The sequence below is a fragment of the Trypanosoma brucei genome, chromosome 5, assembly GCF_000002445.2.
Source record: "Trypanosoma brucei brucei TREU927 chromosome 5, complete sequence".
In the NCBI taxonomy this organism is placed as follows: Eukaryota; Euglenozoa; class Kinetoplastea; order Trypanosomatida; family Trypanosomatidae; genus Trypanosoma; species Trypanosoma brucei.
The window spans coordinates 990,423-1,017,862 of record NC_007278.1 but is presented as its reverse complement, the minus strand read 5'-3'; the positions used below and the strand labels follow the sequence as shown (position 1 = coordinate 1,017,862).

The following is a 27,440-nucleotide window of genomic DNA, read 5'->3' as shown; positions in this document are numbered from 1 at the left end:
CAGTGATGGTTGTGTTGGTAAATGGACACCACTGTCATTGTGTACTGCACTGCGATAGAGGGAATGGGAAGGAAGAGGAAGAGGGGAGAGCACAAAGAAGAAGAGGTAGGGAAAAGAGGGTTGTGATGATGGAGGCCTGGAAGGAGAGCTACGGGTGCCGCCACCAAAGTGGTTGGTCTAATCCATGTTCTCTGTACCAGATTGTATGCCTAAAGGCCTGACGTTCGTATCTATTGGTTTCCATTATCCACTTGTGAGCAAAAATAATGGAAACTATCTTAATGTGTAGCTGTGGTGCCCATTGTGTTTTGCAGTATTACCGGGGTTGCTAATACTTCTCCGTTCCTGTTTACGCGCCTTTCTTGTTTTGTCCCTCACATTTTTACCTCTTTTTTTCGTTTCGTACTAAACAGCGAATCATGTCCCACCACGGGTCACTTCGACCACCTCTTTGTTTTCGGCTTTTGGCGGTACCATTGTTTCTCGCGTCTTCAAGTTCTGACGCATACTTCCCCTGTGCCGTGGGGGCGGTTTCCATCCCCAGTGATGTTTGTTTACACCGGCTCTCACTCTTTCAACTGAGTCCCCTTCTCAACTTTCCTTTGCTGTTATACCTACACTTCACGTTTATACTCCTGGAACACTGCAACGCGCTGTTGTTTAAAAGGGGGAAGAATAGAATGTACACATTTAAACGACCACAACAACAGCAACCGCAGCTTCAGGGGGCCAACATGGGCGTCACCGATGCGGTGGACCCTCCCGCAACGGGTGCCCCTTTTGTGGATGGAGATAACACGGCGTACCCCGCGGTGGCCGCTCAGGCTTCGCAAGAAGGTGTGGGAGAGGAGGCACAACAGCAGCAACATCAGCAACCCGCAGGATATCTATCGGAAGAGGCTACTGCTGAAGAGGCTCTTCAATATTGCCAGCAGATGGTGTTGCGTAACCCTGTCTCACCCCCACCAACGTGGAGCGGTGCACGTCAGGTGTTGCCGGCTACGGTTCCAGAGTTGCATCTCATACCCTCTGCGCCTGTACAAGCGCAGCAGCCACCGCATATAACACCATCGGCGTCTGTAGTGCTGCAACTTGACGGTGTTGTGCCGGAGGGAATGACACCAAAGGAATACGGCAGAAGTCTTGTGAAGTATATCGTTGAGCTCCTTGCCTATCAGCGGGCGACAACTGCAATAACGTCGCTGCGTTTTGTAAAGATGGGAACAGAGTTGATGCAGCTTGTTGTCACCTTTGGGCGTGATGTGAGGTTGGCAATGCGCGTCATGGAGGAGTTTACCAATGTTGGCCTTTGTGCGGGTTTTGTGTTGGAAGACGATGGGGACCTGAATAGTGGCGGCAGTTTTGGTGGCAACAAACGGGTAGTGCCACCGTGCGCTACGTTTCAAGTTACGGACTATCAATTTCTGCTTAATGGAGGACGTGGCATAACAAGCGAGGACATTGGTTCTCTCTTTCAACCGGAAACTGGAAACGGGGAAAATGATATGAATGTTATTTCCGGTTTTGAGCCTGGTGTCTTTTACGTGGCGGTAAAGAAACCGGGGACGGTGTATGAGTGGTTGTGGAACCCTTTCTGCTCGTTTCTCGTGCAATATACGCTGTTTCAGCGTTGCGGGGTGCTCATCACAATGGCAGACTGTATGGATGAGTTCTCGCAATCCAAGGGAGGCCCGCGGGTAGCGGTGGGGCGCCAAAAAGGGTCGGACGTCGGGGAGAATTCGAGGCTGCGGCGCGATGTGAAGGATGACACTGGTGAGACTAATGATTATAGCAATAATGGGGCTAAATACGAGGATGATGAGGCTGCTGACGACGACGATTACCTTGGCAAGAGCAGCGACATCGAGGAGAAGAGGGGAGGGAGGTGGGTAAGGTCTGGTAGTCCAATGTGGTCTCGCAACGCTAAGGAAGAAGTTGATATATTTGGGGGTTTGGGCACCGGGGTGAAACCACAAAAACTAAGTGAAGAGGACTTCGTCGACAATGACATCACTGAACTTCTTCAAGAGGTGAAGGCGGATGGCCAAAAAGACGTGCGCACAGCAGAGCAACAGCAGAAGCCAAGCGCACGGCACCGCAGTGGCCAGTCAGCACCGCGTGCTGAGGCGCATGCACCACCTGCCGCTGAAGTAAGCGTGCCTCATGTTGCTGCCGCTCCACCCCGTGCAACGCCAGCACCGATACCACATAGTGGGTCGCAATCATGTCCTCCTTACGGTTCATATTATGGCTATGCTGCTCCAACTGCCGCTTGGCAGCAACCGCCACCACCCCCACCACCGCGTACGGACACGCCGCCTCCCTATCAAGCAGCTGTCATGAGTAACATAAATGAAATGAAAGCACCGAAAACTGATTATCCTGAGTTAGTTGAAGAAGAAATCTCTAATGAGGATGCTGAGGAGGGAAATACCGGTGACAATAACACAACTCAACAACCACCACCTCAGATGATGTATTGGGGGTCAGGGGGAGGTCCGCCCGGGGGTGCGGCTGGCTATTATCCGCCATCGACGTACGCGCAATACGCAGCCCCACCATACGGCTACCCGATTCCTCAACATCACCATAGTCACGCCGTGCCATCCTCTATGCCTTCTATTTTGGGGCAATCAACATTTGGCAGTTTCGTTCCAACAGTTCGAGTAGAGGAGCGGGTGGCCGTGCAGGTGCAACCAATCACGATAAATGGCGCACCGTGTGTGTCTTCTATAACGGTGGATGATGTGAATAGTTTGGCTGCGAAAATTGTGGAAAGGGTGCAGTTGGCGTTCCCATTGGGGGCCTTGCAAAATGGAAACACAAACCTTTTAAATAGCGGCGAAACCACAACGCGCGTCGATGGTGAATATGAAGGTCCAATTGAGACAGCACAGGCAATGCCGTCAAACAACGAAGGTGAAGACCGCCTGCGTGATAAAGAATTGATGTTTCCTAGCATTCCTTGCGATTTCTCTGTGCCACCCTTGAGCCCTGAGGTAGAAGACATCGTTTCATTTCTGCAGCAGCACTCTGCCGACATCCGAATTATTTTAACTAGTACCAGCGAGGAATTCAATGATGGTCGGTCGCGTATTGTGGAAGCACTACTGGTGGAAAATAGCGGTAGCTGCAATGATGAACAGGCGGCTTGGGACCAACAATATGCCCGACCAAAAGATGGAGAAACAATAGCTTCTGTTGAGGCAACGACCACGGCGGGTAAGCCAGCAACGGAAACTGAAGGGACTCAGCCGAAGAAGATTAAACAACTTCCAACGCTTCTACCCTACCTGCTGGCTAGCAAAGGAGCGATATCAATCCTGACAGCACTCGCCAACTGCCATGCAGCGAAGTTACTTCCCCTTCTGTGTCGCTGTATTCTTCCGTTTTTGTTAGACACAACAGTGGTGCAGTCTGTTGGTGTCGTGGCCCTCCGAAGCGACCCCACGGCAGCAAACCCCCTTGTGCTTCGCCTCTTGCGCCACTGGGCCTCTTTAGCCATGTGGTTGCACGAACACATCCAGAGCCTGGCTGGTGAGTCAGCACAAACATCACAAGCAGCAGCAATGGGTCGACTGACGTCCCAAGTAGGGAGTGCGATTGACGCGCTCCTGACAGCCATGTCGAGTGAGCAGCGAGAGAGTGTTGCAGAGTTCTTGGCAGAAACGAAGGCATTGGAAACGTTTTTTCAGTCAATGCCGGAGTGTCCTCAAAGTGGTAAGAAGGAAGAAAATTTGAAAGGAGAGGTATCGAGACAGTCCAGTTTCATGCTTTGGGATATCGAAGGTGCTGTGTACCGGTCACTACTGCGGTTGTACCTAAATGCGGACTTCTTCAACGGCGAGGAATTCGCAAACATACTGTACGCTTCAAAAACTAGCCTGACACGTGACCACTTCTATTTCATTCGTGTCGCCCTTTCGAAGAGTAATGTGAGTCCCACACTGAGCGTCGAAACCGCTCGTCTTTGCGGCGCTTTCTTGCGCCTCATGGAGTTGATGCCCCGGGATATTGGTAAGAACAAAGAGGTTGACAAAAACTCTGGTGTGCGGTGCGTATTCACTGATCACGACGCCTTGAATCTTCTTGAAGCAGCGTTGCGCGTTCAACCTTCTGAGGAGGCATATCAATCTCTTCGAAGTGCGTACTTTGCGAAACCTGCCTCCGAGGAGCGCTATGAGCAAATCGAGAAGAAGTTGTCGTCCACGGTGCTTCCTCCACCGTATCCTCAACAGCCGGCCAACATCACAACAGCCATATTGGGCACATCATCCAGTTACAATCCGCAACCGAGTTCTGATGCACAACAGCACGTTACAACAAGGCGATGGCTGCCGGAGTGGACGGCTGCAATGCGTCACTACCCGCGAACTGGTGAGCCCTTCACTCCGCTTCCGACAGGTTGGACGTCTGCAATGAGCCGTTCGTATGGGTACTACTACTTTAGGGACGGCAAAAGCCCTGCCACTTATAAACACCCGACAGATGCAACAGAGTTTATGGTAGCTCCGCAAGCTTTTCTGCTGGAAGCCAGGACAGCGGTGACGTTAGACGAAGTTCTTGAGTACGCGAATCGGATGTCACAGGAGTGTAGAACTGATGATGCCTCCCGAGAACAACCTCCCATCATAACCAAGGAGGTTGCAGAGGAGTGGATTAACGACCAGCGCATTCGCCTGGAAGCCCTGGACCTGGCGGCTCTGGATCTCATGAAGGTGTCGTATCATACAGTTGGAAGCGGCGGGAGGAGGTATGGCGAGCGAAATGAACACACTGATGGGGACGGTGGCAGACGCGATCGTCGCCGCAGACATCATAGCCACCGTAGACACGGCCGGAGCAGGAGGAAACGGAGCAGAAGCAGGAGCAGGAGCAGAAGCACACGAGGCAGTAGAGAACGGCGGCATTCGGATAGGTCTCTGTCGAAGACCCTGAAGTTTAGTTCGTACCCCCCTCGTGGCCACCCTTTCCCGCACCTTCCCTATCGCTGGACTTGTAATTTGAGTGCTTCGAAGGGTCTGTATTACTTTCGTGCACCTACTGGTTCCTTAGTGTTTACTCATCCAGATACCAGGCGTGAGTATCGTGTCACACCACAAGCTTTTGCTCTTCATCATAACATTCAAGTAGCCGCCATTGCTACGACTTCTAGACGCCCCGTTGAGGAAGTTGAGCGCTGGTTGTCGGACCAGCGGAACCGTGATGAAGACATCGATACGGCAGTAGTTCGTATGATACCGATTACATATGTGTGGAGTTCATGTGACGATGAGGAGGGAGATGATGAAGGGAAAAGGTTCCACAGGGAGGAAGGTTCGTCGCGATTGCACAGAAAAGATTCAAGAAGGTGAATGAAGGGAAAGATAGTGAGCGTCAAAAAAAAAATAAGTTAAATGATGGCTTCTTGGCGAAAGAAATGAACGTACTAACTCTGGTAGTGCTGAATACAATGCCAGCACGAGCTGGATCGGAACGAACGCGCGCAAATATGTCGCTTGGGAGGTTTCTTCAGTTGGAGGCGGCGGCACTTAAGTGTCTATTATGGAAAAGGGGGGAAAGATTGGTATATTCGGTGTATATTGGCATTTGCTTATTTCGAATTTTTATCGCCATTCATGGCGCTCTCATTTTACTACTGAAAAGGGTGGAGGAGATCTCAACACAGCGGCTGCAGGGGTTGGTTTATGTTTCTTAAGATGATATGTGCTTAACAATAACACAAACTTGCATTGTGCCGTGATGTGATGTGATATGGCGTGTTGTGTTGTGTTGTGTTGTACTGAAACGTGAGAGGGACACTTAAGAAATCAGTTGGTAACTTACGTGTGAATGCGACCTATTGTGAGGAATAAAACCACCAGTCAGAGAATTAATTTTTAAAAAAAATAGGAAAAAAGAGGTAAAGGAATAAACCGAAAGTGATGGATGTTAAAACAAACCAAAAGAAGGGAAGAGGAACATGCAAAATGTCATAATTTTTCTCGCTGCACTCAAGTGATATTTATATGCTTTTCTCCTCTTTTGTTCTTTTCCATTGTGGTTGAACTTTTCAGGATGATTGTTATCACGGTTAACGTTGTAACCATCACGGCTGCTTTTTTGTTTCAGATACATTAGGTTTCGCTTCGCATGTAACAGAAGTGACACCCTCGCTGCATTGTTTGCTCGCACGTTGTCGATAAATTACTATCGCTGTGGTGTTTGAAACAAATAACCTCGTTTACTCGAAAGTGAGGAAAAAGGAAAAAAAAAAGAAACACTACTAATGAAATAATGTGCTGTAATTATGTGTCTCGCTTTGTGTTTCACACACTGGGTACACACATAAATCTGCACACACATATGAGAGCATTCGCCTCTTCATCTCTTTCTTCGTCATTTCTGCACCGAAGCTTAGTCGAGGGTTGAAACGACGAAAGGAAAAACAAACAAACATCTTAAAGTGAGCAGAATAAGGTCAAAACACACACAGATATATATATATATATCTTTAAAGATAGTAAATAAGTTGAGACAGTACTGTTCTCAACAGTATTTGTTCGCGGGGAAATCCGATCCATATCAACAGTGAGGCAGAGCGATAATACTATCATACAAGTTTATACTTTGCTGAGCATCTGTTTCCCCTAAAAAAAAACAAACAGGTGCTATTACGTCCTGCAAAAGAGAGAAAAGGAAGGAACAGTCAAAAAAACAGGAAAGTAAAATAAAGAAAAAGGTAACAGGCATATATATATATATATATATTTATTTAATAACGAAACCTCGCAAGGAAATTAACTGAGGGGGAAAGAGTTGACAAAGAAAAAGGTGGTTTCCGAAAGTAGTACAAAACGCCCCTTTAAATCGTTGGGAGTTATTTTGACGTTTGTGTGTGTTTGTGTGTGTAGTGGCATAAAATTACTCGCAAGCCACAACGTCATGGCGCAACACTCAGAAGCATCAGACCCCGGAAGTAGCCTGCGCTGGGTCCTGTATGAAGATGTGTATTATGCCGCAATCGTAGTTCCTGCAGAAGAGGCACCAGTGGATGTCCCTGCTGATAATCAGTTTGTGTACTTCCTCGGTAGTGAATCCGGCTCTGTTGTTCCCTTAACCGCTGTTGAGCCGTTTGATATGAATAATCAAGAGCGCATGAACCACCCAGCCGCTGCTGCCGGTGTCGCGGTTGCTAAGCAACTCATCATGGGAACAGGTAGTGGAGAAAACGAATCTGCAGATGGTGATAATGAGTGGACGGCGAGGCCCAGCAGAGAAAAAAGGACAAAGAAAGGAAAAGAGAGGAAAGCTACTGGAAAAAAGAGAGATGGTGCTGCCGTTCCCCTCAAGAAAACGAGGAAGAACGCGCGTATTATGGATAACGAGGATGATTACACAGCAAGCAGCAGCGACGAAAGAAACAGTGGCACCTCAGAAGGTTCCGAGGAGAGCTCTTTTAGCAGAGAGGATGAAGAAGAAGAAGAGGGGGTTGGGTTGGGGCACTGGCGAGAAATCGAGAAAAGTTTGGGTTTCACACCAACATCCAAAGGGAAGAAAGGGTCCAACGCCACCAAGAACACTTCTCGCCGCGGCTTCTCCTCTCCTTCTGAAAGACGTCCAGGGGATTATGTTGGATTCTTTGACAGCTGCGCCGGGTCTCCTGTAGCCCCCTTTGTTGCTGAAATAAACTATTACCACCGCAAAGCAGTCGATGAGGCTAAAGCTAGTGATTGTGCTCTCAATTTACAACAGTCTGCGCTTATTCGCGCTGTAGAGGCGAGGCTGGTGGCCTTACGGGCAGAAGTTCTGCACCTTAGGCGATTGATACGCGACGCAGAAAGTGAGAATGAGGAGCAGCTAGAAACCGAGGAACTAAAAAATATTCGGAATCGGATAAAATTTCTGGAGGATTCGTTCAGCGTGGAGGAAATTGTTAAACAGGAACTTCATATGGAGAAGATAACGCCTCCGCAGCACGAACGGAAGCGCAGAAGGGCAGCAACCCAGCTTTTCTCGTTTGTCGATACCTCTTTTGGCTACTTGTTGGATGCAGCGTCCGCCACGGCCCTCCCACGCGAGTCGGCGGCTGCTCTGCTGGACGTTTACGGCTCCCAGAAGCGGGAACGGGAACGGTTTGTTGCATCCAAACAGGGTCTCGGAAAGTTAGGTTTGAGAGCTCCAAAGGCTTCTGTGATGGAAAACTGGCGGAGGTCCCGTGAGATGATTGTTCTCGACCCCATGAGTGATAAGCGACCGGTCTCCAGGCGTTTCTCCCAGACACTCAGGAAGGTGGACCAGCGTGCAAGGGAGTGCTACAACGCTGCTTCCCACAAAACAAACGATATCATTCCGAGGCAGCGAAGGCCGACCACCATATACAACTTTAACGACCTCAGGTTTGAGAATGAACGTCACTCAGAAAGTTGTATGGAAGATGGCGTTGATTTGGTTGGTTACAACGCCCTCGGGCTTGGCTTTAATGTTACTACCGATACCGCCGTCGCAATCGACGCGGACGCCGATATCCCAGTACTTTCTCCACTCAAAACAAGTTTTGACCCACGTGCGACTTTTATTATCGATGCAAGTGCGACAGCACCCGACTCCCTAGCCGCCCAGCAACATGGATACTACAGTGCGCAGTGCAGCCAAACTCTTCGCTTACCGTCACAGGAGTCCTTATGGGGAAGGAGTGAAGTGCCTGATGCTGCAGGATGCGATGCCACTATGGCAAGTCAACATATGAGGAGCATTTCACGCACTGGTCGATCGCTAAGCCGTGCAGGCTCAATGTCCCGTGCATCTTCGAGAGCATCATCCGTGATGTGGGATGCAACTAGCGGCACTTCTAGGAAACACGGCAGAAGTAATGCAAGTAGTGTAGCCCGCGGCTCGCGAAACGCCGGTGATTGGAGAAGCTCGGCGAAACGTGTTATTCTCGAACAATTAACATTGTACCTTCGTGGACTTCGCGGTAAACCTGCCGTGTTAAATAAGGAGGACTTCTCTCACACTGCTAAGGAACTACTTGGGCGGGCTCTTAAAGCAGAGTCAAAACGCAAGGGAATCTCACTGTCACTTCAGGCAACCAATCTCCGAGCCACATTGGAGAAAGATGTTGAGACTCGCCTGCGCAAATCTGTGGATAATTATGTCCTTCGCCACTTTGTAAATAACCAGGTGCCCAACCGCCACAAGAGTGTCGACATCGACTCTGGCAGCCATGCGAGCAAGCACCGCAGTGAGACTCGTCGTCGTGAAGATGATGGAGAGGAGAATCGCACCACTATTATTAATGAAGACCGTGAAACTGACTCACCGGTGTACGACCAGTAAAATATGGTGGTGGAGGTTAAACTGCTCATTGCTTCATAAAAGAGATGAGGTGATTGAATGCTTTCGTTTTTTAATAACAGCGTGGCGATTTACGCCGGCGTGTATAAAGATGTGATGTGACTATTATTATTACCTTTTGTTGTCTATTTCTTTCTTTCAACAGTCGAGAAGAGCGGAAGAAATGCCATTTCAAGGTGTGACAACGAAGAAGGAACCATTGAGACTCGAATAAATTTTAATAAGGAGAGTGCTTTTTTTTTTTAAAGGTGAGTCAACATATGTTCAAATCACTTGGGTGCGTGTTATTTGTCGTGAATATTGCATCTTCTGGCTCTTTCGTGCATAATGTTGTGTACGTCATGAGGACAAATTTCAAGAACCATTGGGACGGGTGAGAAAGAAAAACATCCAAAAGCAAAAAAGAAAAAGAAGGAAGGAAGGAAGTTGCCAACGACAAAAATAAAAAGGAGAGCAAGGGGAAAGTAGTCACTACAGTTAAGTAATCAATAATTTTCATCAGAAATTTATGAGTGGGAACAGAAATGGAAAAGGAGGGCGGTTGCAGAGCTCGCTGGGTTGGTTAGCACCCGAGCATTCCTTTTACCAGATTCCCCCCCCCCTTAGCAATGGTTACTGTATCAATAGAATGGAAACCAAAAAAAAGTAGGTAACTGCTTGACGTTCTATTTTTGTTGTTGTGACCTCGCTTCGTCTTTTCTCCAAGTAGCAAACATTTTCCCCCTTCTCCATCCTTTTTATTCGGCATTTTAGTGAAAAGTTGTAGTGGTTGGGATTGTGATGCTCTCCTGTGCGGCGGTTCAGAAACTTGAGCGATATGGCCAGCTTGCCCAGAAGCGAAAAACTGCAAGCGACTTTGTAAACTCGTCCCTTCGGGACGCGAAGCGTTCCAACATTCACGCATTGACACATATTCCCACGTGGCAGGCGTGTCTTGAAGAGCTTGATCCTGACATCAGTAAAGGTCAAGATAAGGAAAAGGATGCGGCAACTGTGGAAAGCGTACAACCGGGTGGTGGTGATGTTAATGTTACATATCATGGAGTACCGTCAAAGGTAACAGTTAGTGAGTCCTTGCTGTACGCGGTAAGTTACGCTACCGCGCTTGTTGTGCGCCATATGGACGAGCAACGGTTCAACCTAAGAAATGAGAATGAGCGGAATGGGGAGAATGTTTCATTGGACGGGAAAGTTTTCGCTACGCCCCTGGAAGAAGCAGTGGGGCTTCATACACTTCTGTGGAAGGTTGCCGAGGCATGCGGTCGCCATACGAAGGTTTACATGGGAGACTCACCACAGATGGCCCAAGCACTGGTACATTTACTTTCCAGCGCACTGGATGCATTTATCGTGTCAACTATGTTACGACATGCAGCTGTCAACGATACCAACGGGGAGGCTGCGCTGCTGAACAGCTTGTGCCGTAGTAGTACCGGATTGGTAATGGCGGTCGTGCGTCAACTCCGTGTAATGCAATCAAAGCAGCCGTTCAATGCTTTGTACAGCGTACGACCTTGCCCCACGCTTCTTTCTCAGTACCTTTCCAAAGCAGGCGCGGGCATGTCACCTACCAAAACCACCGGCAACGTAAAGGAGGTAAAGAACACGGAGTGTAGTGGTCCGCAGTGTTCCCCTAACTGTATTATCCGCTCGAGAAGCCGAGATGTCGAAAACGACAGTTTCATGACGAGTTGCCTGCTTACGTGGGCGGACACGGTGGCGAGTGGTTCACTGATTGCATCGCTTAGTTATTTCTCAACTTTCCAGAAGGTTAGTTTCTGTGACGCTATGGTGTCAGAGGCCCCTTCGGGGTGCTGCTGCACGGATGTTGGTTCATTTCGTCGGACGTTGTCCTCTTTGTTTTCTACCGCCGCATGTAATCGAGCCACACGTATCGTAGTGTACTTCCGTGGGGATGATATCAAACTAATGCAGAACAACGTGCGGGACTCCACGGAGTATTCGATGCTTACGCACGTTACCACACCTCCAGTTGAACGATCGACTCTTTCCTTATTCACTAAACTCCCCGTTGCTGAGCAGCACCACGCCGCTCTTCTTTTGGCGGGTTGGATTGCAAGTATTCCATTCTTCTTCCGTAGTTTCTGTGCGGAGGAGAGTTGGACCGTGTTTGCTCAGGAACAGCGGCGGATGGTGTGGCTGAGAGAGCGTGAAACGCGTCAAGATCGTGGTCGGCGGCGCTGGGGATCATCTTCGAGGGCTAATAGCGTCAGCAGTGGCGGGAAGGATGATAGTGATCACGCTTCTACTCACTCCAGTGATGGGTACAGCAGGGTTGAGGTAAACACGGATAAAGGCGACGGTGGTGACGGTCTTACCAATAGTCATGCATCCGACAGATACGCTGGTAAACGTATGAGAAACTCTAATATCGATGATGACGAGGACAGATGTTCCGTTGTGTCGCAACTAAGTTCTTTTTCACTCATGAGCCGTGCGAGCATGATATCCACACTGTCGAAGCCATCCATCGCATCCTATCGGGAATTTCTCTCTGTTATCGACGCCAGTAACACAGACAATGGGCAAACTCACAATGCTCCATGTCTACATCAATCAGAAGATGATAACACAAACCTTCCACTTATTCTTTTGGAAGAAGTGGTACTCGGTCTCCAGAAATTTCTCGTTGCTGTAGGTGAAGCTGGTTTGAGTGATAACCTGTTGGAAACCACTGGTTTACGTGCTTTGATATGGCGTACTATCGGGGACCTATTTACTTTCGTCCGCAATACCATTTCGTTTTCCGCTACAAACATTACTGCGAAGGGGACGCCTTCTGTATTTCATCTTGGAAATGACCTTCGGTATAATAAGGGCCTCGGTTATGAAGTACTGGGATTACTCTTTGCGAAAGTTGTTTTGCCGCAGCTACTCACATCGTGTCACGACGTTGCGCATGAGACACGGCCGGTTGTGGAACGAGCGCTGACACAGTGCTTGTCCACCTATGAGTTGATTGCGCCACAGGTAATTGATAAGAACGTTCCAGCGATTCTACAGATTGCCTCTCGTATCTCCAAGGCGAATGCGTCGAGTCATCTGGGTGGTGAAAAAGCAGAGGCGTTTCCTACTACAATTCTGCACGATTTTCTTGTCAACCTGATTACGCGTTTGGGGAAAGGCAACAGGATATCCATGTTACTCGATGCAATCGTCTTGCAGGTAAAGGAGGATGGGAACGCGATTTACCGAAGTAAGGTCGTGGAGGGTGAGGACACAGTGGTCGGGGGCACCGCAGCCAGCAGCACAACCGTAGGACTGCGGGAGATCTTTTCCCGTCCTGACATCCGTGCAGCATTGATAGAGGCATGCAATGTTTCCATGGACCCAGAGCACCTGCTTCTTCGTTTGTTATCGTACGTCTCTAACTGGGCTTCTGAAGAGGAGGTTAACGAAGAAAGCGGCGGCGGCGATGATGCCGCAACAAACCCAGAGAAGGACGAAGTTACAGCATTGGGAACTGAAGATCAGAAACTAAATGTAAAGACCACGATGTCTCGTATGGAACCTCAGGGTGTACTCTTCATACTTGATGTAGTCTCGACGGTATTGAGTGGAGTTGTACCAACATCCATCTCAGCCACTTCTATCCTTGAGCGAGCAGCAGAGTTGGAGCTCGCACTGTCGTCGTTTTTTGTGAACAAGTTGCACAAAACGTTCCTACCGGTAAAGGAGCAAAACTCAAGGGAGGACGATAAGCTGAAGAAAAAAAATGAAAAAAGCTCCCTTCTTCTGTGCAGCGCGGCCGTCATTCCGCAAAAAATGGTCCACCGTCTTGTACTTCTTACTCTCAATGCCATTTACAGTTCACGGACACTTATCCTAAGTTGCCTTCAGGACCTTGGTATCTCTAATTTGGATGCTTACTTACAACTTCTCGAAGAATCCATGTGGTGTCTGCAGCAGCAGGTGGACGCCCTTGTCGGTTCCCTTACCGTCGACGATCTGTGCGCTTCGCTAAGCATAACAACTCAGATGAGGCACGCACACACCACGCAGTGTCCACCACTTATACCCCGGTTCGTGTTGCAGCGGCTCATGTTAGCGCGGTCCACATCCATGGCCCTTGGCTTCACTGTTGGTCCCGCCTCGTCGGCTCGGAGATTGGGGAACACTGTGCTTTCCTACATGCTTGTGGAAAGTGAGGGCGGTGTGTTGCCTGATCATGAGGCCGATCTGGCTTTGTCATTGGCCGACACGCTAAACGAAGAAGAGTGGAGTTCCCTTGTTCATTTCACAAAACCAAAACGTGTTCGTGCAGCTTTTGTTTGGCTCCTACAGCTCAGTTTCACGAAATCGAAGAGTGCTCAATGGCTTTCAAGGTGCATGGCGGCATGCGGAGGTTTGCTGTTGGAGGCCCTCTGTGAGGTGTTGGTGAATGTTGATGACTCGGAACTTCTGGCATGTCGTCACGACATGACCTCCAAGAATGAAAATGATAGCGCAGGTGGTAAGGGGTCCGAGGATACGCCCCTGATTAGGTTGTTTGCAGCGTTAAATGATGTTTTGGGTCGTGTTGGTCACCTTCCGCAGTGGCTTCCGATTCTACAAAATTTTGTGCATTGGTTGATGATTATTTATAAGGAAGAGAGAAACGTTCAACGTAGTATGTCGTGCTTGCTACGGCAACAAATTCTTCAGTTCGTATTAAATCTTCTGGTGTGTGAGGAGGGCGTGCGAACACTTTTCCGTTGGGTTCTTTTACACACACAAAGCGAGGAAAATCAAGAAAATCATCGTTTTGAGCATTATCGTGGTCGAAAGAGTGACCGCAAGCGCGACGGACTCAATGAGGCATTCATGGAAACCGTAGGGGTTCAGTTTACAGTCGCCGATGCCATGCTTTACGCTAGCAACAGATATACAGCAGAGGGGGAAAGTTGTACCGATGCGGAGGGGATCAGGGTGGCAGCGGCAAAGCAAGGAATCGACGATTGTACGAAGCTTGTGCGTAGAATGTTCTCAGCAAAGTTTGCAGCCTTGCTGATACAACAATGTAGCACGAAGGACAGTGATAGCGGATTGTCACTGTCATCAAGATATGCATTGGGCATATTGCGGCAGCTCTACACCATGGCCATGACTGCGTGTCGTTATGATACCAAAACAGCCATGAGCTCCCCTATCGCGCAAAAATTCATTATTAGTGTCGCTGACAAAATGCACGCTTGCCTCGAAGACGGGAATTACGCTGTTCTTTCAATATTTTTGGACGCAATGAGCGGAACTTCTTTAACTTATGTTCTCAAAGAGGGCCACAGGGATACTGCCTCGACAGTAAGAGTGCCGGAAAAACGGCGTCGCGTGGAGAATAGTGAGAGTGGTGACAACGGGGAGAAGACTCGTCTCGCAGATAAGAAGCATCACCGTTCAGCAGAAGACATCAGAGCTAAAGAGGAAACCGTGGGGGAAAGAAAGGTTTTCGAAGCATCGCTAGGTGGTGTTGACCACGTGGAGGCCACGGAGGACAAAAAAGAATCAGCAATAGTTGTAGAGGGAACCAAGTTGACTGAGGTTTCCTTGCGTTGGGTGGATCTTCTGCGTAAGTTGCTTCAAGAGGTGGTGAAGGGACTTGTGGAGGAGCGTCACCAGCCCCAATCATCCGTGCCACTGCTACACGCTATGTCTTCGCTTTATGTCACACTGGAACGTGTTCGACTTCCCGCATTGAAAGATGCGTCAGAAAATGTGAACCATCGTGGGAAAGGAGGAAAAGCCAACAAAAGGGGGAGGAGCTATGAACGGCAACCCGTTGGGAACGGGCGCAGCTTGGCTGCCGTTGCTGTGGCGTCAGGTGAGCTTTCGGACACCGCCGCAAAGCTGCGCAAATTGTTCGCACCCTCCAAAAGTGCGTCGCGACGACGCAGTGCCTCGGTGCTGTTGCCGATGCTGAGTTCGTGCAACCGCGCGGTGACACGAGCCTTGTGGGTTCTTTATGCTGCGTATGAGGAGCGTCGGCAAAGCGATCTGTCTGAAGATGGTGGTTTTGAAGATACAACAAACCACTCCCCATCACGCTGGTTTGCTGCTCTACTAGGGAGCTTCAATGTGCACGAGTGCGGCAATTATGATAACTTTTGTTCCGATTCGACGGATTGTCTGCTGGAGGAAGCGCAAGAGATTGCATCACAACATGAAAGCGAATGTGTAACACTTCGTATAGTGGCTCTACAGCGTGATCCTGCTTATCAGACGGAAAAAGCGACGCTTTGGTTGATTGAACAACTTTGTATCATACCAGAAATTCTGCATACTTTCGCAACAAGCCCCTCACAGTCTTTACTGGTGGAGTATATGCATGCTCTCCTCCACGCGTCCATACCATTAGCGACGGGGGCGTGTCAACATCTTCGAAAGCTACAGGACAGGCATCAGAAGCTGTTGACGGCTGTAGCAGAAGCGCTGCATCGCCTCAGCTTCGTTCCACACATGCGTTTCAGTATATGGCGCAACGACGCGAAGCGTCTGTTGGTGAATGCTGAAGCCGCCGTTGTATCATCACACGATTGCAGCAAACGAAACGATGAGGGTACACACAGCTTGTGTTGCCGTGTGCTGCAGTTGTGTACGCTGCCCCTTGCGGCGCTACACGAAGATGAGGTCTTTATTGATCACGAAATGAGTTTCATTACGTCGTTGCTTTTCACCGGTACCAGTGGGTACCGTAATGGATCCCAATACCTGTCTGAGTCTGTCATTTTGCGAATTATTCGACTACTTTCGGCAACGTTGTTGCCACGGCACGTGCTTTGGCAGCGAGCGCATCTGTTGCCGACTTTACTTTCCTTCCTCTTCACCCGCTGCCTTGACGGTGTATCACGTGGCTACTGTAGCAGCGTTGTGCTGAATCAACTTGCTTCGTTCCTGTTTCAGCTCGTGAAGGATGCCACCCACGGTCACTGCCACGGCATTTCGCCATCCTTGAAGTCATTGTGTCTCTCTTCCATCACGTCGTGTCTCTTCCGACATTCAGCAGCGTACATTGATGTATTCACAACTCACAGCAACGATTTGGATTACATTGCCGCAGACCTTTTGAAAGCTCTTCAGCATGTCCACCTCCCGTCACGGCGGATGCAGGCGGTACCGAAGAAATTCAAAACAGAAGGGAATGAAACGGGGGGCGATGAGGACGAGGAGGAGGAGGAGGACGCTGCAAAGCAGTCAGACGCCACAATGTGTGACTTAAGTTACGCTTGCGTGGGAAATACCGATGCGCAACTGTTATTAAGGCAGGCAGCTGAGCGAGTTGAAGAGGAGGAAGGCAATGGCTCACGCCACATATTCCTTCTTCCTGAATAACTGCGGCAACATTTGTTCTCCCCTTGGCTGGGTGCATCTTCTCTTGATGAGCGAAAGTAACATTTTATTTAGCGCCACATGGAGAAATTCCGCCTTTTTCATTGGTAGTGCAAAAAAAAAAAAGAGGGCGGAAACGAAGTTTGTGTAGGGGGGTGGCAAGGAACTGTTGTCCGATCGCTGCGTCCACTGACACCATCATGGCGTTAATCACTTAATAAATGCGCGGGCATATGAAGAAAGAAAAATTTAAATGATCGAAGCGGAAACACAAGCCACAAAGGGAGGCGATAAGCAGATGCGGATCACAACAATCGTAACAATAGAAGTTTCGCGCACGCTCTTCAAAAGTGGAAGATAAAATCATAAATATTTTTAATGGTGAGGTTATGTATGACTTGCTAATATCTGCATATTGGTATTTCTTATTCTTAACGGTTCAATGTATGTCTATTATCTTCTGCATTTTTCTCTTTTTTTTCCTGTGTTTCTTGTGCATTTGTTGTTTCCCTCTTCCACAGTGACCGCAGTTTACATTTTTTTTTTAGCTGAGCTTTAGGTGGATCACCAAACCAAAGTGATAATATTAAAGAAAAAGTGGAAAAGAGTGAAGGTTACAGAGTTCAAATTAACATTATTAAACAAACAGAAAAATCAAAGGAGAGAGGAGATAAAGTTCGCAAAAAAAAGGGTGAAAGGAGGATCGTAGTCAACCCATAAGAGTTATCATGTCATTGCTGCATCGGGCTGATGCGACGGCGCTGCGGATTTTGCGTGAGCAGCATGTGGAATCATTAGCCATGTCTGCACAAACAGGACCCATTAATTACATTAAAAAAACTTTTAAGGACATTGTTGATACAATGCCGGACAGACGCAACACCTTCTTAATGTTGGTAACTCTCTGCACATTCTTTGTTGGTTGGCGTACAGCCATCGCGGTGACCGATTGTGAAAGCCCACTTGTTGTGGTGCTCTCAGGAAGTATGGAACCCTTCATGTTTCGTGGTGACTTACTTGTTCTGCATAATATTGGCGAACCCACGATGGGGGATGTCGTTGTTTTCTCTCTCCCCAACCGTACAATTCCAATCGTTCATCGCGTCCATCGCATTCGATTACTTGAGGACGGTGTGACTCGTTTGTACCTCACGAAAGGGGATAACAATGAAATGGATGACCGTACATTATATCCGCGCGGATATCATTGGGTAGAGAAAAAAGATATCATTGGGAAAGTTGCCGTGCTGGTGCCGCGGGTGGGTTTTATTACGCTAATTGCCGAAGACCACTCATGGGCAAAACTTGTGCTTGTTCCACTGGCATTGATATGGTGCTGGTACACCGGAATGTAACGTGGACACGTAGGAGGGAACATGAGAGGAGTAAAGGGAAACTAGAGAGTATGGGAACGAAGGGGAAACGAATATATATATATATATATATATATATATATATATATATATATATATATATTCTCACCCGCGCGGAAATGACACAATTCAACAGAAGAACAGAGGGGGGGGGAGTAAACAAGGCATAAAGCCCACTTTTCTGTGGTATTACTTCACTCAATGAAATTTATTGCTGGTGAGATGTGATGTCACTGTGTCATTTAGGTGGCGTGTTGCGAAGGTTTCTTCTCGGTGACGAAGTGGACAAGCAACTTACTTACAATTTGGAAAGAGCGTACGAAGAGAGGATGCGTGGACTACCATTTTTATTTTGTTGGAGCCGTTAGCACTTATGCCTCGTCGCTACTTACTTTCTACTTTTCTTCTCTTCTGCTCTCGTTTTGGGTGTATTTATGTCCTTGTGGTTACGTGGAGGTGTTTGTTAAACTTGTTTTGCCTATGGTGAAGGGAAAAGAAGGGGAAAGGCATGACGGTTTGATATCGTTAAGCGTTGGAATTTTGCTCGTTTACACCCCTCCTCCCATTGACCTTTCCGGATAATCATGGTGTGTGATATATTCTTCTTTGGTTTAATTTCCCTCATATCCACATCCTCATATGTGTCTCTCTCTCTCTCTCTGTGTGTATGAGTGTACCTCTCTGTCTGTTTTGTCTGTTAGTAATCGACTTTAGTGGTATTATTATTGTTGTTGTTACTGCCGTTTTTTCAGCAAAAAAAAAAGGAAATAAAGTTTGCTTTCTCCCCGACTTCCTCTTGCCTTAGCACAACTCGTAGGAGTCACATTAGAATAGTGATAAATCTGTGTCGAACAGCAGAGATAATAAGAATAAAAAAGGGAAGGAAAGACAAAAAAAAACGTAACATCGAGTTGGGTTCATTTCTGAGCCCACGCGTTTTTTTTCATTTCTTTTTCTACTTTTTCCCCTTTGTTACCTTCTATCACTTTTCGTTTATATTTGTCTTTCTGTTTTGCGTGTGTGTGTGTGTTTGTAAATGGACGAACCCACTCATAACTCCAACAACGGCGGTGAGCCCTCAAATAATGGAGGTGAAGGGGCAGAAGGAACCTGCAAGGAGGAAACTGCACTTGTGGCTGTAAAAGTTGTGAATGCTGATGGCGCGGAAATGTTTTTCCGTATCAAATCCCGCACGGCCCTAAAAAAACTCATTGATACGTATTGCAAGAAGCAGGGAATATCGCGTAACAGCGTGCGCTTCCTTTTTGATGGAACACCAATTGACGAAACCAAAACACCAGAAGAGTTGGGTATGGAAGATGATGATGTGATTGATGCGATGGTGGAGCAGACAGGCGGGTGTCTTTGGTGCATGGCGTGATCCTTTTTTAAAAAAAGAAAAAAGAAAAAGAAAAGAATGAAACAATGAAAACAAAACAAATGATGGAAGCAGTGTTCATTAGATGATGATGATGATGATGATGTTGGAAATGAAGGAAGGGCTGGAAAAGATCAGAGAATGAGGGAGTTTAAACAGAGAGGAAAGAAAAAGGAAAGAGTCATATGAAAGCTATGAAGAAAAGAAAAAGAGAGCTTGAACGCTTAATGATGGGAACAGGAGGAAAATGGTTGGCATAAGTGCGCGTGATGGGGGGGGGGGAATTGCGACGTTTTTTTTTTGTTTCAGAAACCTGATTTATGGTTGGAACGGGACGGATCCTCCTCCTCCTCCTCCCCCCCTCAATTATATATATATATATATATATTTTGTTAATTAAATATATGTGACCAAACTGAAAACCTCCTGGACGCTCCTTCTTTTTTTTTTTTATTCACTCCTCCGCGATCTTTCAGCTGTTGATGTCGTTGCCGCCGTTGGCATCATTCCTTATACCCCTATGAGGCCAACTTCACCTTCTTTTTATTTTATTGGTTTTACTTCTGCGGTCGTTTGCCGGTTGCAGCTGCCATTCCAAATATTAAAGAAGTGTGGGCGCATAAACTTACCGAACATCCCGTTATAACGATGGGAAAAAAGTAAAATAAAATGAAGCAATAGAAATATATCATATCATCCACTTGTGCCTGTTATTTCTCGATGTGCGTTTTTTTAAAAAGTTTCATTTCTCTTTTTTACTTTTTGTGGATTCTGCTTCGTCCATCACAACTTTCCCGTAAAATCAAACCCTAACTATTTGTTTGTTTGTTTTCTTTTGTAGGGGTTATTGTTCTTTACACCTTTTTTCCTTTTCACTTTTCTTTCACTATTTTTTTAAAAAAAAAGAAAGGTAGGTGAGAAGATGATTTCACATGGGAAGGGAAAGAGATGGAACGTTCACATCACACACGAAATAGACTTGCAAACATAGTGGTAAAAAAAAAGAGAGAAAAGGATGCAATTTAACAATTGCATCTTCTTTTTATTACCCAGCTGTGTGATGTGGAGTATTGGGAGGGATATGTCGCATCTGTGGATTCTCTCTCTCAACCGCAGCAGTAGGGGCGGCAGCAGAACAAAAAAAAAGATATTATGAGTGATAAAACTCAAGGCAGTGCAAGGTATGAACAAAAGTGAGTGCCGTCGTCCTATTTTCTATCCTTTTTGTAATTTGGTAGAAGGTTTGAAACAATTCAACTGATTAGGTGCATTAATGACGTCTCCATGGGTTGTGATCTCTCTTCATATCCAATTCACTTCTTTATTTATTTTATTTTATTTTTTTTGATCCTTTCTTTTTCCATTATTTATACTGAACTTTGCAGTTACGGACTTTAGTGGCAAGGGAAACAAACAAGAGGTTTCTCCCTTTTCCACGGATAGAGGGGCCCATAATAAGGACGATACAATATATATATATATATATCTATATATATATATATATACAGTTCCATATATTTTTACATAAGGAGACAACTTGGTGCGCCGTGTGAGTGAAACACTGAATTAAGGGTTTGTAAGATACTTTAGCAGCTTCACCTCTAAGACCATACGCATCTGATTCGGCTCTTGCCTCTGCCGTTCTTAGAGCGACGCCCCCTCACTGATTATTTGCCTGAGGCAAGTTGAAGGTTTAAAAAAAAAAAATGGCGACGAGGCCAAACATGACGTTGACACGAGATGAAGTGCATGAGTTCGTACGAGTACTGAGGGCTGAGATGGAGAAACCAGCCTTCATTGAAAGTGTCCGCGCTGCCGCATTGAAGGAACCCATACCGACCTCTCTATTAGAACTATTACTCATTTACGAGAAGAAGCAGGTGGAGTTCCTCACCAATCACAACGCCAATAGGCAACAAGGAGCACAAAACCAACAAGGCAGTGTTGAGGGAGGCGATATCGATGGTAATGCAGGTGACGATACGACCGCTTCATTAACTGGTGCCCGCATTTTGGAGGAACTAAAGATGGCTGTAACGGGATACCCTGACCCTGAAACAACATCGTTAATTAAGGCAATGTGTATGGTGGAAGAATCGCAACTATTAACGATATCTGCGACAACGCCGGAGTTGCAGCCGTTAATGGGCAATCATAATTGTAATGATCCCTCTCATTCTCATTCTCATTCCCACGAACACGGTCACTCCCACGATCACGGGCATTCACACAGTCATGGACATTGTCATGGTCATGGCCCTTCCCAAGAGCAAATGATGATGATGCAGATGGCAATGCAATCTCTGACACCTGCAATGCGTACGGATATGGAAAATATACAGCGTAGTATTATGAGCGGCCAACGCCTAACGCCCGAGCAGGCAACCAAAATGCGAAACATTCAAATGCACACAATGGCATTCATGAATACTGTGAAACGATTCGGTAGGGGTGGTGGGACAGGCACCCCACCGACAGCACAGTGAAAAAAAAAATAGTCACAATCGGGTAATCGAGGAGGGGGGAGGGGGGAGAGGTAAAAGAGGGGGGGGGGAAAGCAAAGCGATCCACTCCACCCCCTTGCCTATTCATTGAGACCAAGCACTGTGAATACACAACCTGTTGGAAAATTTTTTGTGATGTACTTATTTTTTTATTTAAATGAGTTGATAACATGGAGATGCTCCATTGCAGGTCGCTGTCGGCTACCGTTGCGTCTCCCGTTCGGTTTTATTTTCCTTATCCCTCTCTTTTGTCTCTCTTCCTGTTTGTTTATGCGTGTGTACGTTTTTTTTAAAAAAAAACGTATATTTGTTGCTTTGACAACTCTCCTCTGCCACTTCCTTTCAGTACTGTGTGGTATATTGTTAAATAGAAGAAAAGGGCGTGTAAAGTAACCCTCTAACGAGCACACAAACTTTTCTACCATCATCTAACGTAGTGGCAGATACCCGTCTAGAAAACGGTAACCCTCTATTTTTGATTCCTACAAGCCGCGTGACTAGATGGGGCCGAAAAAACAACTTCGTAGGAGAGGCGATAAGGAACCCACAAACGATGGCACAGAAATGTTGGGGGAGGAAAACCTGTCAGCAGTATCGGAGCTACGATACGAAGAGGAAGAAGGGAGGGAAGGCGCTGAGCGGCAACGGAGCTCGAGAGGCGATGCGCAAATATCACCGCAAATATCACGGAAGCGCACCCGCAGCGCAACTGCCGAGCGTTCGCCTCGTAATGTCGATGAAACTGAGGCAGAGCAAGATTTAGGGGAGGACGCGGTCGGGCCGGGAGCCCGGCGGAGCTCAATGGAAATCCGCCACAGTAACACGAACTGGAGCATCCGTGAACGTAGCACAAACCTAAGGAATGACCAGGAAGGATTCTTTCACGACCTGAACACCATGCAACCATTGCGGGTTCGGCTTGGAGTGTGTCCCCCATTTGGATGCTCCAGAGCAAACACAACACCGATGTTGTTGATGCCACGCAAATTTTTTGTGCTGCCAGAAGATAAGGGTGGATCGGATGTCGTTGGTTGGGCCGGTGCCTTCACTAGTGTTTCTTTAGACCTCCCTGAGCAGGGGATTTATAATAAGGCATCTGCTTCTCTGACATTGATGCTTCCACCGTGAGGGAACAAGCAAGTATGTACGCTTCCCATGCGAAGAGTTTACTTCCTATAGAATGCGAACTAATCATGTGATTGTAATGCTAACCCACTTCACTTATATTTGTGCGTTTGTAATTGTACGTTAGAGAAAAAGGAGGAAAAGGACCATGTTTGTGTGTTTTTTCTTTTTCGTTTGATTTCCTTATCTGTTCACTTTCTTGTACCTTCATAACCTTTGCGGTGTTTTTTTCCCCCTCCCTTGCCTTCGTTGATTCTTCTCATACGTTTCCCCGTATACACGCGTCCTTTCATATGACGCTGGTGAGAAAAACTCTACGAGACACACACAGAAACATGTCAAGCAATGAAAAGGTCAGTAGTACCGGCCATTCAACAAGCCCAATGGTAGGGATAACATGGAAAAGAGAACGTTCACCTACGGCTGAAATGCAGGCATCTGCATTGTATCACTGCACCGTACAGAAACAACTAGAACTTCTGCATAAGCTACCTTCGCTCACTGCGGGCCCTTGTTTCAGAAACGCCGAACATTACATTAGCGGCGGCAACAGCAGCAGCAGCAATTCTAAAGTGACGGGTAATGATCGGTCCCACGCATTAGAGGCGCTTGGTCTTTGGGTTACTGAGGTGCCCATGGGAGATTGCAAAAACAGTGCGGAGCGGCAAACACCAATTGATTATTACGGTGAGTACGCAAGATCCGTGTTGCGGGAGTCTGTTATTCGCCAAGGTTTTTGTCACAACGCATTGTATTCAATAAAGAAGGAACAAGGCAAAGAAAGCATAAACGGGAAGCAGGGAAGTGGTAAAGTTGCTCGTACCATACATAACTCACTGCCTGACTTCTGGGGAATCGCACGTCAATCACAATGAAGGGAGAACAGCGTTTCCACATGCCATGTACTTTTTGTCAGTTGCGCGCGTACACCAAAGTATACATTTTATTTCCAGTTTTTTTTTTTGTGAATCATCAGGTTTGCTTATTATAGCCTAACAGGGCTGCTTTCGTAGTTATGAGGGCCACTTTTACTTCCATAATTCCTCACAACTACTACCGTTTCTTTTTCTGTCCTTTTTTTCTCATCACGATAACCTCATTACCTCACTGGGGTTCCCCACGTCGTAAACATATCTTTGATTTCTTCATTGGTATCATATATATATATATATATATATATATATATATATATATTGAGTTTGGGGGCACATATCTTCACATTGCAGTATCTTTGCTTTACTGTGGAATTGTTTGAGTTTTTAGATTGTTGTCATTTTTTTAAATATTTTTGTATTATTTCCATTCCAGACTTTTTTTTTCTTTGTAGTCATGTGATACAACATGTGGGCCCATTGTGGAGAAACTGGTTCAATATACTTTTACTTTTGTTATTGACTCTGAGAAAAAGAGAAGAAAATAAATGAGTCGTTATTCCATTCTTTTTCTTCCCTTTTCTCAGAGTCAATAACAAAAATACACCGTCCTTCTCTTCCTACGGTTTGATACGTGTACAATTATGTTTTTTTCTAACCGATATGAGGTGCCTTAAATTATGCACATCATGATGGCAATAAGGGAATGAAGGGCGCCAACACGTTTTTTTTTTTTAAACCATCCACCCCGCAACCGCTTTGTTTCCGTTTTCTTTTGTTTTGCTTTGTTTTATTTGCTCACCATCTATGTTTTTGCAATTGACATTCTTTTATTTAAGCGGAGGGAAACCAACAACGAGAGGAAGGAATAACGTGGCAAAGAAATTTAACATAAACCCCTGGGCAAAAACTGGAGCAATTATCTCTCAAATTCGCGACACGTAGACGCCCGAGAGGGAGGAAAAAGGCAGAGAAAGCGAGGATATATTCAATAAAATAAAACAAAATAAAAAACATAACATAACACAAAATAGGAACCGCATGCGCACAGGAAAGGGTCGCTCTGAAGGGCAAGCCTTCCACCGCCGCCTTCTTTCGGAGTACAATACAGATTTCACGCTCAACAATTATGTCGCTTACTTTGAACTGAAGCCAATCGCGAAGGAGTTGGAACAACTGTGCAAAGAAATCGAACGAGTTCGTGAGATTGAAGCGAGAGCGGCCGCGGCGGACACAAGCACTGCTTCGGAAACTGAAGACGTCTTCGCTAACCAACCGGAGGCTATGAAATTGCCACAAACAGGGGGGAGTTCCCTTAGCCCTAAACGCTCTTTGGATGAACTTCTGAAAAGACGTTCCGAACTGGAGGTGAAATTCTTCAAAGATATCCAGCTGTCGTTCACAAAGGTTAAGCAATACCAACAGTGTCTCGAGGCGGATCTCCTGGCAGGTGTGGAAGAACTAAAGAATATGAGTGAAGAGGAGATCCGGGCACGCCCCGAGGAACACATCCCGAAGCTCTACGTGAAAACTCAGGCCATATTGCAATACAGGGCTCTGAATCTGGCCGCTTTGCGTAAAATACTGAAGAAGTTCATGCAGCGCTGCGCCCGTGACAGTCTGGAGCTACAAAAGCATCTGCTGATGGTTGATAAGGTTATCAGCTGTAGTACAATATCGCAGCCGGCAAATGACCTGCGACGTGTTGCCCTCGACCTCATTGCATTTTACGGCACCGTCTTTCGCCTAACATATGAAGAGACAGTAGAGGTCCTTACACGATATGAGCACCGAGCGGGGGTAAATGTCCGCCGCATTCTCCCGCACAGCGACACTTTCTTCTTCACACTTCGGCTCCCACACCAGGAGAGACACGGTGATTTTGCCGTCTGCATTCTTCCAGGAAGTACAAGCCTCTTTTGCGAGAAGATGATATGCGAAGTGCTTCAATGCAACCGTTACCCACCGTGTTGCGGTCAATATCCAAATGGAGAAGTGAACGTGGTGCTCCCACGTTCCGTTCGCGGCGACGATTTGTTTGTGCTTCAGTCACTGGTGAGGTGCGATCGTGTGGGTCTGTCCCACTCCGGTACTTTAATGGAACTTGCTCTCATGATACATGCGGCAAGAGCAAGTTCTGCGGCGCGTATTACGGCTGTTATTCCCTATATTTCCTTTACTGAAAGTGTTTCTTCCATGGCTGCAGTGGCGGAGATATTGGAGAGTATGGGCTGCCAACACGTAATAACTGTTGACATGCCCATCGATCAGGTAGAAGGAATGTTTTCCGTTCCACTTGAGCTGATATCAGCGCGGTATGAGTTCGTTCAGTACATTGCGAACCAGCTGACCGCTGAAGGGCACGACTTCAGGAATATTACCGTCGTGGCACCCAATGGAGCCGGTGTTCATCGTGCAAAGAATTTCGCAGACGCGCTAATGCAGTACAAAAAACTCTCCCCCGATGAGCAGTTCGTTCCACTGTGCACAGCGGTAAGGCGCCAGGTTTATCGGGGGCTGCAGGATACTGTGCTCAACATAAACCATTGCGGTGCGAATGTAGGGAGCACACGCGCCTTCGAGCAGGCGCTACTGCAGCAGGAGCAGGGAATTTGCGCCATCCAAGATGATGGCGATACCACGATCACCTCTGAAGGCATTGACCTTGTTGGAGATGTACAAGGGAAACTGTGCATTGTTGTAGATACCTCTGTTGACGAAGCTACTGAAATATGTCAAACTGCCTGCAAGTTGCGGGAGGAAGGTGCCAGTCGTATCATACTTATCGCAACGCACTTCATCATATCAGGTCGCGCGGTTGAGCGGCTCATAGAAAGTCCTATCGATCTTATTGTGGTTACGGATAGCGTAGAGCACGACGAGGTCTTTAAAAATCCTCACATCGCCAGGAGGCTGCGCGTGTTGCCTATTGCTCCGTTGCTTGCACGTGCCATTGAGAAACTTCATACAGAAAATTCTCTCACCACGCTCTTTGAAAAGTAATGTCTTCTTTCTTTTTTTTTTTCCTCTCTCTCTCTCTTACGTTTTTGTCGGGTTGAGTTTCCTTCCGTTGGGAATGAGGCCAACCGTACCTGCGTGAGATGGTGGGTGTATGTAGACACTTATGTGCGGAATTGAGTGTGCACTGCAAGCAAAGCGAGGAAAAAAAATAATGGTGATTATAATAGTAACAATGTTTGTGTTGAAGTTAAGGAAAGGAGGGAGCAGACCGTCAGGAAAAGATATGAGAGACGAGTAGGAAAGAAACTATAGCGATTATAACAGTGTGGATAATGTGAAGAAGGGAAGGCGGTATGGTACGGTGTGTGTGTGTGTATGTGGTGTCTGAGCTAATTTATCCGCATGAAAAAGTCTAGGGGAAGGAAATAAAATGGGGAAAGATACTAAGAGGGGAAAGAGAAGGAATGTTGGGGGGGGGGGCGAGAAGACTTTTTTTTTCTTTTTCATGTCATTCTAAATTCATTGCACCTTCAACAGAAAATAAACCAATGAGTTCCAGAAATATGCT

At 46.9% G+C, this 27,440-nt stretch overlaps 9 protein-coding genes across 9 annotated transcripts, besides 14 other annotated features; all 9 read left to right on the top strand.

Moving 5' to 3' along the window:
* Positions 1 to 27,440: part of a sequence feature (sequence corresponds to BAC RPCI93-27M3) that runs on past both edges of the window.
* On the top strand, positions 681 to 5,354 carry Tb927.5.3250 (hypothetical protein, conserved; the record flags this gene model as incomplete). The annotated part of the gene is made up of 1 exon (XM_839904.1): positions 681 to 5,354. The coding sequence occupies one exon, from the start codon at positions 681 to 683 to the stop codon at positions 5,352 to 5,354; it is 4,674 nt and encodes a 1,557-aa protein (XP_844997.1).
* Positions 5,728 to 5,781: a microsatellite.
* Positions 5,871 to 5,891: a sequence feature (AT_rich).
* Positions 6,665 to 6,719: a sequence feature (T-rich).
* Positions 6,731 to 6,754: a microsatellite.
* Positions 6,925 to 9,318, top strand: Tb927.5.3240 (hypothetical protein, conserved; the record flags this gene model as incomplete). The annotated part of the gene is made up of 1 exon (XM_839903.1): positions 6,925 to 9,318. One exon carries the CDS (start codon positions 6,925 to 6,927, stop codon positions 9,316 to 9,318), a length of 2,394 nt encoding a protein of 797 aa, XP_844996.1.
* On the top strand, positions 10,117 to 16,662 carry Tb927.5.3230 (hypothetical protein, conserved; the record flags this gene model as incomplete). Its single annotated transcript, XM_839902.1, has 1 exon — positions 10,117 to 16,662. The coding sequence occupies one exon, from the start codon at positions 10,117 to 10,119 to the stop codon at positions 16,660 to 16,662; it is 6,546 nt and encodes a 2,181-aa protein (XP_844995.1).
* Tb927.5.3220 (signal peptidase type I, putative) lies at positions 17,388 to 18,014 on the top strand (the record flags this gene model as incomplete). Its single annotated transcript, XM_839901.1, has 1 exon — positions 17,388 to 18,014. The coding sequence occupies one exon, from the start codon at positions 17,388 to 17,390 to the stop codon at positions 18,012 to 18,014; it is 627 nt and encodes a 208-aa protein (XP_844994.1).
* Positions 18,086 to 18,135: a microsatellite.
* Tb927.5.3210 (small ubiquitin protein, putative) lies at positions 19,069 to 19,413 on the top strand (the record flags this gene model as incomplete). The annotated part of the gene is made up of 1 exon (XM_839900.1): positions 19,069 to 19,413. One exon carries the CDS (start codon positions 19,069 to 19,071, stop codon positions 19,411 to 19,413), a length of 345 nt encoding a protein of 114 aa, XP_844993.1.
* Positions 19,424 to 19,476: a sequence feature (T-rich).
* Positions 19,495 to 19,516: a microsatellite.
* Positions 19,778 to 19,798: a microsatellite.
* Positions 20,731 to 20,756: a sequence feature (AT_rich).
* Positions 20,879 to 20,915: a microsatellite.
* On the top strand, positions 21,117 to 21,896 carry Tb927.5.3200 (hypothetical protein, conserved; the record flags this gene model as incomplete). The annotated part of the gene is made up of 1 exon (XM_839899.1): positions 21,117 to 21,896. One exon carries the CDS (start codon positions 21,117 to 21,119, stop codon positions 21,894 to 21,896), a length of 780 nt encoding a protein of 259 aa, XP_844992.1.
* Tb927.5.3190 (hypothetical protein, conserved) lies at positions 22,416 to 23,042 on the top strand (the record flags this gene model as incomplete). Its single annotated transcript, XM_839898.1, has 1 exon — positions 22,416 to 23,042. The coding sequence occupies one exon, from the start codon at positions 22,416 to 22,418 to the stop codon at positions 23,040 to 23,042; it is 627 nt and encodes a 208-aa protein (XP_844991.1).
* On the top strand, positions 23,333 to 23,914 carry Tb927.5.3180 (hypothetical protein, conserved; the record flags this gene model as incomplete). The annotated part of the gene is made up of 1 exon (XM_839897.1): positions 23,333 to 23,914. The coding sequence occupies one exon, from the start codon at positions 23,333 to 23,335 to the stop codon at positions 23,912 to 23,914; it is 582 nt and encodes a 193-aa protein (XP_844990.1).
* Positions 24,196 to 24,233: a microsatellite.
* Positions 24,670 to 24,707: a microsatellite.
* Positions 24,902 to 24,944: a sequence feature (T-rich).
* Positions 24,953 to 26,914, top strand: Tb927.5.3170 (ribose-phosphate pyrophosphokinase, putative; the record flags this gene model as incomplete). The annotated part of the gene is made up of 1 exon (XM_839896.1): positions 24,953 to 26,914. The coding sequence occupies one exon, from the start codon at positions 24,953 to 24,955 to the stop codon at positions 26,912 to 26,914; it is 1,962 nt and encodes a 653-aa protein (XP_844989.1).